The sequence below is a fragment of the Candoia aspera genome, chromosome 1, assembly GCF_035149785.1.
Source record: "Candoia aspera isolate rCanAsp1 chromosome 1, rCanAsp1.hap2, whole genome shotgun sequence".
NCBI classification, from domain to species: domain Eukaryota; kingdom Metazoa; phylum Chordata; class Lepidosauria; order Squamata; family Boidae; genus Candoia; species Candoia aspera.
The window spans coordinates 324,897,835-324,914,669 of record NC_086153.1 but is presented as its reverse complement, the minus strand read 5'-3'; the positions used below and the strand labels follow the sequence as shown (position 1 = coordinate 324,914,669).

The window sequence follows — 16,835 nt, the reverse complement described above, 5'->3', positions numbered from 1 at the left end:
CAATCAAAGAACTCTCAAGGAGAGAACAACACCCCCACCAACACAAGCAGGGCAAGCTACTGTTTATAAACTGAGAGCAAGGCCCACTCCCTCCTCGCACTGAAGATGTTGCCTAGTCTGGTAATGAAATGTCTGCAAGAAAACAACAAGGATCAGAGAACACCAAGGACTCCACAGAATCAAATACCCCATAATGAAGAGTGAGAAAATTCACCTGAGCTATATGAGTTTTCACCTCTGGCCCCTAGACTACAGATCCAGGTGTAATTTATTTATTTATTATCTTGAACCTCCAGCAGCACTTTAATTAGCAATCTGAATGGTTTTAAATATTTTTTGGAGAAGTCTCCTATGCCAGAGGAAGCCTGAGTAGATCATCTCATAGCTGCCAAGCAAGCTTTGACTATGGAGTGTTTAACATTGGCTCAACAGTGTGACAGGAGGAATTATTATTACCATTATTAATTAGATTCATTATGACTGCCTACTCCAAAACTTTGGTGTTTATCTCATCCAGACTTTGGATGAGATAAACACTTTATCTTATTGGATTTCCTGATGGAACAGGCATTGAATTATAATACCATTGTATCTTTAAGCAGATGTGTATCTTAATTATATGTATATATGCATGTATATCATAAAAATGAATTGTCGTCTGGGATTTATTTTTTTTAAATTTCCCAGTCTAACCTAAAGCTCCGGAATCCCCTGGTGATGTCCCACTAAAGTACTAAAACAGGCCAACCCTTCTTAGCTTCCTAGTCAGCCTGGAGATCAATCAATATGTCATTGATTGACATGCAAGAGTGTCTATCTTGGCCTGTAGGTAATTCCCTCATTTCTCCTAACCATAACTAGCAACACTGTTTTACTCCCATGTCCTTCTGACATTGCATTCATGTCATCCCCAGACCGTGAGTGAGACAGACTTCAGCCATCCTTAGCTGTACTAACATTAGTCTTTTCCCCTTTAAGCCCAGGTGGCATCAGAGTTGTGCTTCCTGCTCATTCCAGAATATACAGCTTCCCTTCCAGTCACTGGTTAACCTCATTTTGCTGCTGTCTTCCTAAAGAGCCAGATACTGTTATGCTGGTGGTCTATTAGAAATGCATAGCAACACAATAACAGTAGACTATTCAGCTGGCAGTCCTGGAAATGCTTTAATTCTATCGCCCTTCCTAATTTAGGAAACAGCAGAATGATGGAGACAGCCTGCCCTCCCCTCACCCCCTCACCCCCAGGGCCTCCCAAACCAGATACAAAAAGGTCTGGAAGTTGGTATATGTAGCTTATATATAGAGAAAGAAAAGGAAATAGAAGAGAGATCCTAAATGACTCAGCTGCCTTTGTGATTTTAATGTGTACTTCTTAAAAATTATTCAGTTTGGGTTATTACAGGATGGGGTACCGGAGAAGAGAATCAGGAAGGAGCCAAGAATACATTGGAATTGGGCAGCTAATAAATTCAAATAAACAAACAAACAAACAAACAAGCAGTGATGGGCAGTCTACAAATGTTTTTTTCCACTGGCTGGTGATGTTTATCAATTTATTTATTTATTAAACAAATTGCTACAGCTGCCCATCTGCCAAAGGCACTCTGTTCAAAAGAGAGAGGATAGCAAAGCCAGAGGACTCAACCAAATGCTTCACCTAACATGCACTGGAGACACATCACCAGAACAGCACCTTTGGCCAACATGTCAAAACAGAAACAATAGAAGCAGGATTAGGATTGGCGATAGGAACAGCAAATTTCAGGCCAATATAGATTTCTGCCAGCTCAAGCACGATGACACAGTCTTTTAACTCAGTACTTGGGAAAGGCCCTTAGAGTCAAGATCAGCTAGAGACATCTTTCCCCAACTAATATTGTCCAGATGTTGTGGGACTACAACTCCCAGGATGCCTAGCCAGCATGACCTTATTATTAGAGAATAAAACGTCTCATAATAGATGCTATATTTTGATTCATCTGAAGAATGGGATGCAAAATGGAGAAGGTAAGAAGAGTTGTAAAAACTCACAACTCATAAAAAAAACCCTCAACTTGCTGGAGGGAGGAGCTGAAATGGTATGGAAATAGAGGGAACAGGGAAGGACTTTATTCTGTCATTTGAATCAAATTGATTCTCCCGTTCCCAAAGATTTACTAAGCAGTCTAATGAAACCCAGTTGATAGAGAAAGAATTGGGGAGGGAATCGATGGGTGAGGAGAGAGATTTGCTAAAGAAGGCAGCAAAATGCTGAATGGCCATTCCAGTTTAAAACTGCAGTCACAATTGGAATGTTTCCATTATGTGTGTGTGTGTCTGTATGTATGTCTATCTCTTGCTCTATCTATATAGAGTGTGTGTTTCCCCCTCCCCATTTTTGTAAGTTTTAAATACCTTGTATTCCTTGTATTTAAATATAAGGAAAAACTTCCCAATGGTAAGACCTGTAGAACAGTAAAACAGTCTATCTACTGAGGTTGTAGGTTCTCCATTTCTGAAGGTTTTTAAGAAGAGTCTAGATGGCTACCTCTTGAGGATGATTTAAATTGGCTTTCCTGCACATTGCAGAGAGTTGGACTGAATGATCCTTGTGGTCCCTTCCAACTCTACAATTCTATGATTCTATTATCATATTCAAAAGATACATATCTGAAATCCATTAATAATTCCCAACTGGCTGGGGAATTCTGGGAGTTGAAGTCCACACATCTTAAAGTTGCCAAGGTTGAAAAACACTGTTCTAAGGATTACTGATCCCTTTTACTTATATTGATATCATCATCATCATCATCATCATCAATCCACTGCAGGATGAAGGCCTCTTCATTGAAAGTTACAGAACACAATCTACCACCCTGGTCCACTGAAGATTGGTAGATACATTTTTTCAACTTCCCAGCCTAGGGCTGAAAGAGAGTGCTTGGCCCAAAGTCACCAGTTGGCTTCTGTGTCTGCTAGAACCTGTGTCTCCCTGCTTCTAATCCAGTACCTTGAGCACAGCACCACACATTGGTTCTCATATTTATTTTGTGTATGTGTTTGTGCATGTTTTATTTCTTTTATTAAATGAAGAGACTGCCCAATGCTGGGCAGCTCACATCATATAATAAAGAAAAAAGGACTGTGTATGTCTAGAAGAAAAGTACAATATACCAAGGAAACAACTTACAGGGCTGTGCACCCACTCTACTCCAAGGCTTGGGAGAACAACCAGGTCTTCAAAGACTTTTGGAACGTCATCAGGGTGGGACCCATACTTATCCCTGGGAGGATGTTGTTCCAGACGCACCACTATAGGTGGTCCTTGTTTAACTACCACAACTGGGACCAGAAACTCAGTCATTAAATGAAGCGGTTGCTAAGTGAAAGTGCAACTGTGCTTATGATCTTACTTCAGCTTTCCTTTGCTTTACAGACCTGCGAAGGTCATAAATATGAGGATTGGTCGTAAAGTTACTTTTTTATCGCTGTCATAACTGTGAATAGTCGCTAAACAAGGAAGTCACTAAACAAGGACTACCTTTACAGAGAAGATGTGTTTCCTAAGTCCTGATAGGTGACACTGATTAACTGAAGGGACCTGCAGTGTACCCACTCTAGCTGATTATATTGGATGGGCAGAAACTATTGGGAGTTAGTGGTCCTTCAAATAACCAGGCCCTGTGTCTGGAGGGCTTTAGAAGTAATAACCAGCATACCCAGAAGTAGACAGTAGACTTTATAAGTAATAACCAGAATCATACCCGGAAGCAGACAGGCAACCAGTGGAACACAGCAGCTGTGACACATAATTTTGGTGGTGTTTTAGCGTGTTGACGATAGGGTGAAGATTAAATTTGTAAATGTCATAAGCTCTGTTCTTTAATACTAGGAAATGGTTTCTTCTTACAAAGAAAGAAAAAAGAAAAGAAGAGGGAGGGAGGAAGGAAGGAAGGAGAAATGAAAGTAGAGTATTTCTGCAAGGGGAACTCTCCATGCCTCTATTCCCATCCTGCCCCCTTGGATGCTTTTTACTTCACAAACCTAGCAGCTGTAACACTAAGAAAGAAATTCTTGTCTTTGTAGCCAGGCCTCCAGTGCTAATTCCTTTGAAGCAGCTGTCAGGATTAACAGAATTCTTCCCATAGCTCTTATTCCTCCTTCTGTTTCCCCTCCCTTAAACATGCAGCTGCTAAGGGAGAAAGATCTGCTTGCTTTGCATTTAAACAAAAGAAAAAAGAAAGAGAAAAAATAGAAGTTAAATAGAACAATTTCTGCATAGCAAAAAAAAAGCAAGGGCAACATGATATTTTGTAGCTAAAAATGCAGTATAATTTGAAATATGTAAGAACTGCCTTGTTGGATGGCATGGATAAAACTCTCTTCAGTCCAGTGCTTTGTTTCCAACCATGGGGATCCATTTTCCTCTGGGAAAGGAGGTTTATTGGCATGTGGCTTCCAGTTTATACAGTTACACTGGTCTTGTAGATGGAGGTTCCATTTTCAGTCATTGTTTTTCTCTTAAGCAATTGTGAAATCCAAGCTATTATTGTGCCCACTATTACATGATAGTAAGTGAGTGTGTGTGCGCGCGCGTGTGTGCGCACACGACTTTGAGTCAGTGTTGGCTCCTGGCAACTGCCTGGACAAGTCCCTGCAGTTTTCTTGGCAAGGTTTTTCAGAAGTGGTTTGCCATTGCCACCTTCCTAGGACTGAGAGAAAGTGACTGGCCTAAGGTTACCCAGCTGGCTTTGTGTCTAAGGTGGGACTAGAACTCTCAGTCTCCTGGTTTCTAGCCTGGTGCCTTTACCTCTACACCAAACGGGCTCTCATAGTGGTGCCCTTTAATTCCTAAAACTGTTAATTTTGTGTCATTTGAATAAATGCTTTCTTTTGTATTCTATCATTCTCTTGTAGTTCAAGCTTAGATCTTCTGTAGGACTTCATTCTGGGTTGTAGAGTTTCAGATAAAATTGGGAGTTTGCATGATGTTTGATCCTTCATAAGAAAATAAATTCATAATGAAAATCTAGACATCAAGGCTCTTGCATTCTCCCAGATACGTAGTTTTCTATACACAGTGACCTCATGAAATGTGTGAAGAATTTGGTGAAAGCGCATACTTTCAGATTTAGGGAGCTGATTTGGAATGGACTGCTGAAGATCAGATAAAATCTAATTAATGTCCTTTGATTGCCAGAGTGTGGTTATGGAATTATTTGACTGACTGGGCAATGAGGATGAAAACTGTGATGGGGGAGTTATCTTTAATTGCAGCAGGATATAACTGTTATAAAAAAGATCTTGAAGGCAAATAAGAGGCCATTTTTTTTCCACAATAACTGGTCTGCATCATGTACTGGGTTAAAATGTGGTTGGTTAGTCCTGTGAACTCAGGCAATTGGAGTAATTTAAGAATCCAGGGCTTAGTGTATTACATGAACCACGGCCAGCAGGCAGCCCCAAAGATTCTGAAGGGGACAGGGTGTTGCTCACGTTCACATGTCATTGTACCTGTGAGAAGCCAGGCTTCCTAAGGAAAACAATTCCCAGTAATGTATTAATTTAAGCAGCTTGATGGGGATGCATCGTAATGGCAGAGGTGAGAATAAGATGCTGGTAGAGCAATTTGAAAACATGCACATGTGAGTAGATTAATGGGTACCGCTTCGGCGGGCAGGTAACGGCGTTCCGTGTAGTCATGCCGGCCACATGACCACGGAAGTGTCTACGGACAAACGCCGGCTCTTCGGCTTTGAAACGGAGATGAGCACCGCCCCCTAGAGTCGGACACGACTGGACTTAATGTCAAGGGAAACCTTTACCTTTACTTTTAGAGCAATGGAAAGACTTAGTGCCTTGAACACAAATAAAATGGATATGGGGTTAAGTGATAGGTCCTATTCCATTTTTTCCTTAGGCAAATAAAAATAACTTGATGCCAAGCATAGTTTTCTTGGAAGTTTTATTTATATATTTTATTTATACTTCAAATTTAGTCACTGCCCATCTCACTCAGAGAGCGAAGTTAACATCACTGCACATCCACGCCAGGAAATATAGACGTCCTGTTGCATGTGCAGTGTAGAAACAAGTTTAAAACACTGTCTAATTCACTGATCATTGAGAGTGAGTTTGTAATTGGAATTAATGATTACTACAGGGGGCCTCAGCCCAATAACAGAACACAATTTTGTATACAGGTTTAAATCCTGAAATTCTCCAGGTTTTTTTTTTTTTAACATAGGGTGGTTCAAAGAGCAGGTTAAGTGAAAGATCTCTATCTGGAAAATGTCTGCTAGTATAATTAGACAAAACTGGATTGCTGACATGCTGGCTGGGGAATTCTGGGAGTCAGTCCACACATCTTAAAGTTGCCAAGGTTGAAAAACACAGGGTTAGAGGCGACTGCAAGGCCACTTGGATACCCAGGAACATGGGAAGGTAACTCAACTATTCGAAGTTCACACAGTTGATCATTTTTCATTACAATCTTCTATTGAAATAGCTGCATGTTTATGCCTTGTCCCTACAGCATCCTAGTGTAGAACTTTTTTACCCTTTTATCTACTGTCATTATCTGGGATATATTATTTCAATGCAGACAGTTTGGGCTGTGTTTGCCAGTTTTCCTTGCTTGGTAGCATTTGATAGTCTCTTGTTTGGTTGGCATGATTCCCCAGCCAGGAAAATGATGCTTGCTTTATTTTATGTGTCTGTCCTGCCAATGAATAGGCAGCCTTTCTGAGCAAACCTGAGGATGGGGTGTTGTATTATGAAGCAGATGGAGTGCATTCCCAACCTTGTTTGCCTTCTGGAACAAATGTAGGGCAGTGGATTTTGTAAGGGAGAATCCAGAGGTGGAAGGGACCAATGGCTGCCTCTTCATTTAGCTGCCAGTTTTCCCTAGCAGCCATTGGTTTCAGGCCACTGAAAGTGTTTCTTTCCTGCATTTGAAACAAAAAGTGAGGTCCCAAGGCCTCTTTCCAATGATGCAGAGTGTGATGCCTGTCATTGTGGCAGAAGCTAGGGTAGAGACTAAAAGTGAAATCTTGGAGGGCAAAATTCTGATTAGCCTTATAACTTTTAAATTACCCTGATGCAGTGTTTCTCAACAATGGCAACTTTGAGATGTGTGGACTTCAACTCCTAGAATTCCCTAGCCAGCATGCTGGCTGGGGAATTCTAGGAGTTGGAGTCCACACATCTCAAAGTTGCCAAGGCTGAGAAACACTGCAAATGTCTTTGGGTGCAAGTGGAAAATATGGTTAATGTAACTGAAAACTGTCAAGAGGTATCAATAGACGGTAATATAATACGTTTCATAAATAAAGTAAAATTCAGCTGCTAATCTATTTCTGGAATTGGCAGAGGGAATTTTCTCTTTTCCCTGAGGCAGCCAATTATTAGGGAGGCTTTGAACCTGGCTGAAGGAAAGAGACTTCTCAAGTATTAGAGTGGTTAAGCATCTTTTTCTTCCCTTTGCTCTATCCCTTCTCCCCTGCCCCCCATGTTCCTGTGACCTGGTACATAAGAATGGGAAGAACCCATGTTTGGTAAGTCAATGTACAATGTTACTCTAAGCCTCTTTGTAACATTACTGGGATTTGATCAGGCAGTGGTTTCTTAAACACAGGTGGATTTTCGGAAAAAAGCTATGAATGGAGCTCTGAAGAAGAAGACTCTGGTGGGAAGGCCCATCCAGTGCAAGTGCTCATCGTGAAGGATGACCACTCCTTTGAGCTGGACGAAGCTGCTCTCAACCGCATCTTGCTCTCCAAAGCTGTCTGTGATCGGGAGGTGGTGACTGTGTCTGTGGCTGGGGCTTTTCGGAAGGGAAAGTCATTTTTGATGGACTTCATGCTGAGATATATGTACAACATGGTAGGTTTGCATTGGCTGCTGTAGAGCCTATGGCCTCATTCTTCATGCTCAGGACCTTAGCACACGAGTGAGCCAGGAGGTTGCAATATATGTCAGACTTGCTGTTGGTGCAATTAAGCAGATGTAGAGGCTGGAGGAACTAGCCCATAAAGTGCTCCTGGATGCTAGATTTGACACTTGAGAGACAGATAATGAGAATGTTACAAGGGACAGGGTCTGTTATTGGGGTAGGAAGTGGGATTCTTCTTCCAGAATCCACCCAAACTGGTAGCAAAACCTTGTGTTGGGATTCCACACGCAGTGCAACTATACAGGATTCAGGATGCAGCAGGGTTGTATATGGCCACCTGTAGGTTCACTCCAAAGTGAACATTAAGACTGGGAGAACAATGACTTGCCAAAGTGTACCCAATGAGTTGGTTTTGGAGAATTGTATCTGTGATTTCATGGCTGAAAATTGCTTCAACAGTTCCACATACAACTGGCGATAATTCTCTGTATTCTTGATGGGAAATCTGAAAATTCCAGTTAAATTCTTTATTGCCTTTTTGACATACAAAATTTAAGTTCTTCTGTAGTAGAATGCTTTGTCCAAATTAGAATGGGTCATCCTTCTCCTCATTCAAATACATAGCCACTGAAAAGGTCCAGCTGCTAGATAATTGTTTGTTTGCTAGCTGTTTCGTGACCACTAACACTGGATATAGGTTGTTGGTGTAAAGAAACCTGACTTAGCCTGGTTCCAAGGATAATAACTTGCTTGCTCATTACTTTGCAGGAGTTGGTTGATTGGGTTGGGAATTATAATGAACCACTCACAGGATTTTCTTGGAGAGGTGGGTCAGAACGGGAGACAACTGGCATCCAGATTTGGAGCGAAGTCTTTCTTGTGGACAAACCAGATGGGAACAAGGTTGGTGATTTGTTGTGGATACTCATGATAAACCCAGCCATGGCGTATTGAATAACTCATAATGCTGACTATATAGATAAGACTAAGTCATAGACAGACCAGGCACAGTGGGTGGGTTCATAGAATGCACTAAAATAAAACTAAATTTTATTGTGGCTTAACACAGTGTGTGAACCCAGTCATTGGTTTCTGTTTGCCCAAACCTGTCCACCATCTAACTTTACTAATAAATCAACCCTATTGCCATTGTCAGCATCTGCCTACAACCATTTCTGCTATTCACTCTGCTTCATTGAACAAATAGATTTTCAGATCCTTCTTAAATGCACCCAAGGATATGTAGAGCTGGAGTGGAAGGGAAGAGAATTTCATCATTGAGGATCCAGATCCTGGAATGCATGCAAAGAAGATGGAGCAACATGTGAAAAGGAAACTGACTGTGCTGTATAAACAGAATTCTACCATGATAGGAGCTGGGATAGGGAGTGGGAAACACCTAATGGCAAGGCTATAAACCAGTGTTTCTCAGCCTTGGCAACTTGAAGATGTGTGGGCTTCAACTCCCAGAATTCCCTGGCCAGCCATTCTGGCTGGGGAATTCTGGGAGTTGATGCCCACACATCTTCAAGTTGCCAAGGCTGAGGAACACTGCTATAAATACTAGCACCAAGAATTTAAAGTACCCTCTGGCCTAAAAGGGAGCCATGATAAAGCCCTGTGGTGGGAAAATGAGGGTGGTCTACAACAGTGTGTCTGGACAAAGGAAGACCTACCCACAGAGTATTGTAGTAGCAAGAGACCACCAGGGCCTGAACTGATAAATGTGCAGCATCACTGGCAGGAGCTGCTGAATCTAGCAGATGTTCAGTAAGTAAAGATGACCTCCTCTCACTGTTGTCCTCTGTAAGTGGCTGAAGAGAGAGTGCACCATCCAGTAGAACCCAGAGGTTCCTGGCCACTGACCCTGGAACCAGCTCTCAGCCAGGAGGAGGGATGCAGAAAAGCTTAAGGGACTGGAGGGCACCAATTAAAATTCTAACATCAGCTTGCCTGCAAATCCAGAACAGATATCAGCCAATCACTATAGAAGCAGTACAAAACCAGAACATCTTAACTTTACTAGTCATAAACTCAAAAATATTTTCACTTCCGGGCTAAATTGCCTTCCCTGATGAATTCTCCAGAAATGTTGAGCTGCAGCCATGATGGAAGCTGGCCTTTATTACATTTAGAAGACATCATGTCAGATAAACCTGCACTATCTGCACTAGGTGGACATTTTTTCTATTCTGAACCTTTCATGGCCAAAAGGCCATTCTGTGATGTCCTCATAAGCTCATCTTGTGAAGGTTGGCAGCTCATTTATTTATTTATTTATTTATTTATTTATTTGCTTGCCCCAACTGGACAGTTTCAAAATAGCAAGCTCTCCCTTCCTTCTTCACAGGGTCCCATTGCTAATAGTAGGAGGTATTGTCTCTGCTCAGCTTGAATGGACAACTTGACCTGGAGAACCAGTAGAAGTTTTTCTGGCTTTATATAACTGTTGCATCAGGCAGGGGCATCTGCAGGGGTGGTCAGCAATGTCAAAGTGGTGGGTGTGACTGGACAAATGAAGCCCTGCCCCTTTTTATGTGCATGCAATGGCTCTACCTGCTCCTTTTGCATATTAAAAGGGGATGGGGCTTTGATTTGCCCAGTTGCTTGCCATTTTATTTATTTATTTATTTGTCATATTTTTGGCCACTCTTGAAGACATCCCTGGTCTTTCAACACTGCTTGATGTGTTATTTATTTTATTCACACAGTTGTTTACTCTGTTGTTTTTTTTTATTAAAAATAACTGAAGAGCATAGTATCATAAAACAAATCCCTAAAAAAGTAGAAGATTTGAAAGAGTTAAAACCAAAAAGCAGAACCATAGCAACAAGGACAACACATTAAATGATATCATAGTATAAACTGAGCCCAAGGTTTGGTGAATAAGGAGGTGATTAATTGACACAGAAAGCTAACAAGGCTTGGGGTGGTGCCAGATGTAATAAACCAAGAGGGAGTTCTGTCATTCAGGCTCCTGAATCAAAAATTTTCTCCCTTGGGTTAATGTGCACAGCAAATGTGGCAAGTGCAGCACCTTCTAGAAAGCCTTTTGTCTTAACTTTAATTTCTAGGCAGGTTCGGAAGGGAGATGATCCACCAGCTATACCTAAGCTTTGCATGTCTTTACAAAAGAGATGGCAACATTTTTGGCCTGGGGGCACCTTTAAAATTTTGGATATACACAATGGGTGGGTTCACAAAATGTCTGCTGTGATGGGGGTGGCCAGTCACAAAACATACATGTACCAGGGGTAAATTTTCTTTCTGTCATCCCAGTGGGACTTTGTGGGGCCCAAAACCATGTGAATAAATATGATGCTAGAGGCTAATGCTTTGTTCTGTAGTAGATCAGCTTTCTGCTATTTTTTTTAAACATTAAAAAGAACCTTGTTAAAAAGTCAGACGGGTCAGGAACCTAGAGAGCATCCAGAAGGCATGTTTGGGTACCATACTGCCTATCCCTACATTACTGATACTGTGAACGTAGCTCAGTAGCATATCAGTAACCAGTGCAGCACCTTCAGAAGAAACATAATGAACTCACAGTAAAATGCCTTCTGAGCACATCAGCCTGTATTTGTACTACAGATTCCTGGATGACGTAGCCTACTACTAGCTCTCTAAATAACAGGTGCATAGAAAAACAACAGGATCCTAGTTTGTTGCAGCCCTCTTGGAAACAGAACCTGTTGAGGTTTCTTCAGTGAGTCAGATTTGAAGTTTTCAGGTGCCGTAACACAACGACTGAAGCCAAAGCTTTTGATTTTTCAGCAAATGAAGTGCTTCACATCGTATGCTTCTCTCCCTCTCATATCTTCCACAGGTTGCTGTACTGCTAATGGACACTCAGGGTACCTTCGACAGCCAGTCAACACTGCGGGATTCAGCCACTGTCTTTGCTCTGAGCACCATGATCAGCTCCATCCAGGTAACAGAGAATGGCAGGGGTGCCTCTGCAGTGTCAAATGCAGGAAGCCACTTGCTGCAAAGGAAACCAGTGGGTGGGCTGTGCTTTTGCACTCAAATGACTGACTACCAAAGCATAGCAGAAATAGTCAATGGCAGCTCTGGCCCTCAGGGCTGCATGTGGTATCAGTGATGGATATTGACACTATATAGGGCATATAGAGAGCCTGTTTAGTGTAGTGGTTAAGACACCGGTCTAGAAACCGGGAGACTGTGAGTTCTAGTCCCACCTTAGGCACTAAGCCAGCTGGGTGACCTTGGGAAAGTCACTCTTTCTCAGCTCTAGTAAGGAGGCAACGACAAACCACTTCTGACATCTTGCCAATAAAACTTCAGTGACTTGTCCAGGCAGTTGCACACGAACACAAGGCCTTCTCTGTTCTTCCACATGATCTCAGGGCAGCTGAGGTTGCAAGGGGGAGAAGTTAAGGTCTCACTGTTCTTTCTAGCTTACATGCCCTCTACTGTCTTACTAATGTTGAAGCCACTGATGATTTTCTTTAAGACCTGTTTTTGCAAGATCCAGTGTTCATAGAGTTTTTTCAGTGCAGGAGCCAGAGCGTTCAGTGTTTTAGCATCTGAACCTAGAGGGATGTATGGTCATTAGGTCTGGACTGAAAATGTACAATTCCTTGCTAGTGGAATTGGGTTGGTTGGTGATCATAGAGTTCACTCAGTATGGAAGCCAGATACTAGGTACTGCATGGGGAAGACTCTATTGTCCATGGGGCTTAACTAATGTTAGGTCAGGAGAAGGCAAGGAAATGTAAAGAGGGAACAAGGGTCATAAGAGTTCATCAAAAGTGCAGGAAGGCCAGAGGCAGCTTGCCTGCCTGCCTGAATGCCAAGTTGGACATTGAGCCCTTTACTAGCTACAGGCTTAGTCCTGTGAATTATTTGCTAAACAATGTTTGTAGTCAGACAGCTGACCATAGGATGTGCTTGCAAGTAATGTGCCCTTGGCTTAACAGGTACATATTGTGCAGGCTTGATTTATAAAGCCAAACTGTCATGTCCCCAGAGGATACAAGGCATGGCTGTGCAAAATGGTGACAGTGGAACTGCTAAATTGTGGCAGTTCATATGAGCAACCCAAACCATACGATCGATGGGGTGAGAACAAAAGAGTTATCATGCTGCCCTAAGAAATTGTCATTGGCTTGAGGTCTGGACTGATAGGCTCTAAATAGAGACCTCTTCTTGGCTATAGGGGGTACAATGTAGGTAGCAGGAAAGGGATTGCATGCACACAGAGCATGCAAGAAGGCAAGAGAGTTCATAGCCATTTTTACACAATTCTGGTTTTGTTTTGTGCTCAGGTGTACAATTTGTCACAGAATGTACAGGAAGATGACCTTCAGCACTTGCAGGTAACTCCATGCTGCCCACCTGTCCCCTGTTCCACCCTTTAGAGTCGGACAATTCTGTGTGTGCTGTAATTCTGCAGAGAAGTACACAGAATGCAATTTGTCCTTATGGTGCAAAGATACTCAATTGTGCCACAGCATTATCATTGACTATTCTATTCAGCTATTATTTAATTTGTTCTGATGGCATCATACGATTTTTTATTACATTAGTCTCATTGTTGCTAACAATATCTTTGTGATCAGTCCTGGGATTAGGAATATCCCAAGGATAAACGTTTTAAGAATAAATATTTACATGTCAGACAAGTTACTTGTACTTTTAAAGTAGATGTCACCCAAATTTTTGACGATTTCACAGGCTTTAATTTTATATGCAAGCCTCAGAGATGGATCTATGCCTTAGAGCTGTGGAAAGGTAACACCGAAGTCCCAAGTTCAGCTTCATGGTATCTTCATTTTAAAATAAAACTACATTAAAAAGATTCAACCATATTGTAATCTATTCACCCTCAATTTCATACTTAATTTATTTATAAACCCGTTTTCAGTCATATGGATTAAAATCTTCCAGACAAAAGACAATAGCTTTTGTAACACCTTAAAGATACAGATCACTTAGTTGTAAAAGTTGATAGACTGCAGTCCATTAACACACTCACATTGTATGTATCTGATCAAGAGGGGCACGATCAACAAAAGCTGATGCCATAATAAACTGACTAATTTTTAGAGTGCCTCCTCCCTTGGTGCTCTTTGCGATTTTACTGATTTAACTTATTCTTTAGGGGAAAAAAGCACAAACACTCTGAATTGAAAGCAATGAAAGCAATGTCAAACTCAGGTCCAATTTAAAAATAAAGCACTGTGATCAGTGCAATATAAACAAAAATATTTGTTAATACAAAGATCTTGTTTGAAATTTCCTATTGGCTTCCTTCTTGTTTCAGCTCTTCACAGAATATGGGAGGCTAGCCATGGAAGAAACTTTCCTGAAGCCCTTTCAGGTAAGAAAATAGTGAGGGATTTCCTCTGCAACCTGCAGAAATGCTGCTCTATTACTGAAAATACCCAGATAACCTTGATGTTGCACTCAAGCAGAAATGGAAACTTCTATACTCTGAAGAGTCAACTCTGTTCTTCAAAATGACTACTTGGCATTGCCTTGTGGTTGGGCTGCATCATCAAGCTGGTATTCAGTGCTGCAGCATTATGCACCAATATCATTCTGATATGTTGGATTTCTCAGTTCCCGACCAGTACAGCCATTGACAACACTGGCTTTCCATAGTGTACAGAGAACAAATGTACTTCCTGAAAAATACCCTCAAATGGCAAGTCAGCATTGCTTCCCCTTCCAGAATATGGGATGAAAATACAACATATGTATAAAACACCTCTAGGGCAGTCTTCCCAATCTGGGAACCCTTCAGATTAGTAGAATTCAATTTCCAGAATTCTCTGCAATGGAATTGAAGTCTATACATCTAATAGAAGAGAGTATGTGTAGCTCAGGGCTGAACTGTGGACTCCTTGGTGCTCTCTGAGCTTGGCTGTTTGCTTGCAGGCATTTCATTATCTGACTAGGTAACATCATCAGTGCGAGCGAGTGTGGGGTTTGCTCCCTGTTTATATACTCTAGAAGGTGGGTCAGTTTGGAGAAAGCTGCTTGCATGGGTCCTCATTTGCATTAATCACACATGAAGCTGGAAGCAAATTGTTTACCATCTTGATTAAAGTTCTGTGGCCTTTCCTTTAACTGTACTAGCAGTGCTTCAGGGCTGAAATCCGGCCCATATGATACCAATAAACCACCTTGCAGCAAAGAACAGGCAAAGAATGGGCTATTGAGCAGTTGAGGCTTTCAGCTTCATGTATGAACAGGCATTTTGCTAAATTCTTATTTTCTGTACCTGTCTTGGAGAACACACAGGTATATAGCTCTCTTTTCTCATTTGGGAAGCATCAAGGAATGATGAAGCCTGGAGATTCAATCTGAAATAAAATAATTGGCCTAAATGGCTTGGTATGATGTTATTGAACAAACTGTTTGCATTCCTTTCTACAAACGTTAAGGTCAGCATTCAGCGATTTACTCTATGGGAAGTGGATAAAAGGCATTGTTGGCAAATACTAGTGGCAGTACCTTTTTTGTATTGATCCTACATCATTGGAATATTCTGCCCAACAGATAGTTGGGATGATTTTGAATTTTCTTCATACTTGCATTTAAGTTGATTTTTTAGAACAATGCTGGCTTATTGAGTGATTATGTGCCATCAAATCAATGTCAACTTTTAGTGACTACATACATAGCTTTTCTCAAGGATTATCTGTCTTGTCTCTAGTCTTTTAGGTCTTCCAACGATGCACCCATCACTGTTTTAATTGAATCCATCCACCTTGCTGCTGGTTGTCCTCTTCTCTTTCCTTTCACCTTTCCTAGCATTATAGACTTCTCCAGAGAGCTAGGTCTTTGCATAATGTGTCCAAAGTAGGATAATTTGAGACTGGTCATTTGTGCCTCGAGTGAGAACTCTGGGTTGATTTGTTTGATGATCCATTTGTTTGTTTTCTTGGCTGTCCACAATATTCTTAGGGTCTTCTCCAACATCAAAGTTCAAAAGCATCTTCCTATCCTGCTTATTTAAAAACCAACTTTCACTTCAATAATGTGGCACAGAGAAAACCATTTCCTGCACAATTCTGATCTTTGTAGGTACTGTATAGACACATCCCCGCATCTGTGGAACGAGCCATTTCACCCACAAAGTTCAACTCACTGCTTAGTGCAGAAATCCAAACTGAAGTGTCCCTGATAGATGGCTATCCAACCTCTGCTTGAAGACATCCAGTAAGCTCACCCTTTTCTAGATAACTGGTTCCACTGTGGAACTGCTGTTACCATTAAAACCTGCCATTCCATAACTTAGGATCATCATTCCATGTCCTGCTTTCTGGAATGACAGACAACAGGTCCTGACCTTCTGGGTGACAAGCAGGGACATCTGCAGGATCTTGTGCTTTTGCCAGAATGATGAAAACCTCATTGTGAAGTTGCATCACAAGCCCTGCTTCTTTTAGGCGGGTGTGCAACATCATGACACACAGAAAAGGGCTAGGGCTGCAACACTGTTTATGCCATTCTGAAGACACTGCCTGTGACATCCTTTTGGTCCATGAAAAGTGCAGTCCTATTGCCCTCATTCTTACTTTCTCAAGATTCGACATGAACAATTTTCAGTCTCTCTTATAGGACTTAATTTCTAGTCCCCTGATCATCTTTGTTGTTCTTTCCTAAACCTGACCTAGTTTCCCTAAATCTTTAAAGTGTGAGGCTCAAAGCAATTAATTAATTAATCAAAATGTTTAAACCGCCCAATAGCCGCAGCTTCCTGGGAGATTTACAATAAACACAAAGACACAAAAATACAATTAGAGTTAAAACATATCCAACAAAATATGATAAAATACAAAATAAAGACACCATGCAAACTAGGCAACAGCAACGTGATCATCAAAATCTTTAAACAATATGAATTAATATACAATTAGAATATGGTTAAAATACAATTAAGTATTCAAGGTGGGATCTGATTAATGCATAATATACTGGAATTCTTAAT

At 41.3% G+C, this 16,835-nt stretch overlaps 1 protein-coding gene across 1 annotated transcript in view; it reads left to right on the top strand.

The window, feature by feature from the left end:
- ATL1 (atlastin GTPase 1) overlaps positions 1-16,835 on the top strand; it is a 32,650-nt gene that overhangs the window by 4,114 nt on the left and 11,701 nt on the right. Inside the window, exons 2-6 of the mRNA XM_063290552.1 lie at positions 7,616-7,863; positions 8,642-8,776; positions 11,700-11,804; positions 13,162-13,212; positions 14,160-14,216. Of these exons, the coding sequence (XP_063146622.1) occupies positions 7,616-7,863; positions 8,642-8,776; positions 11,700-11,804; positions 13,162-13,212; positions 14,160-14,216 (596 nt within the window). The remainder of the gene's footprint in view (positions 1-7,615; positions 7,864-8,641; positions 8,777-11,699; positions 11,805-13,161; positions 13,213-14,159; positions 14,217-16,835) is intronic.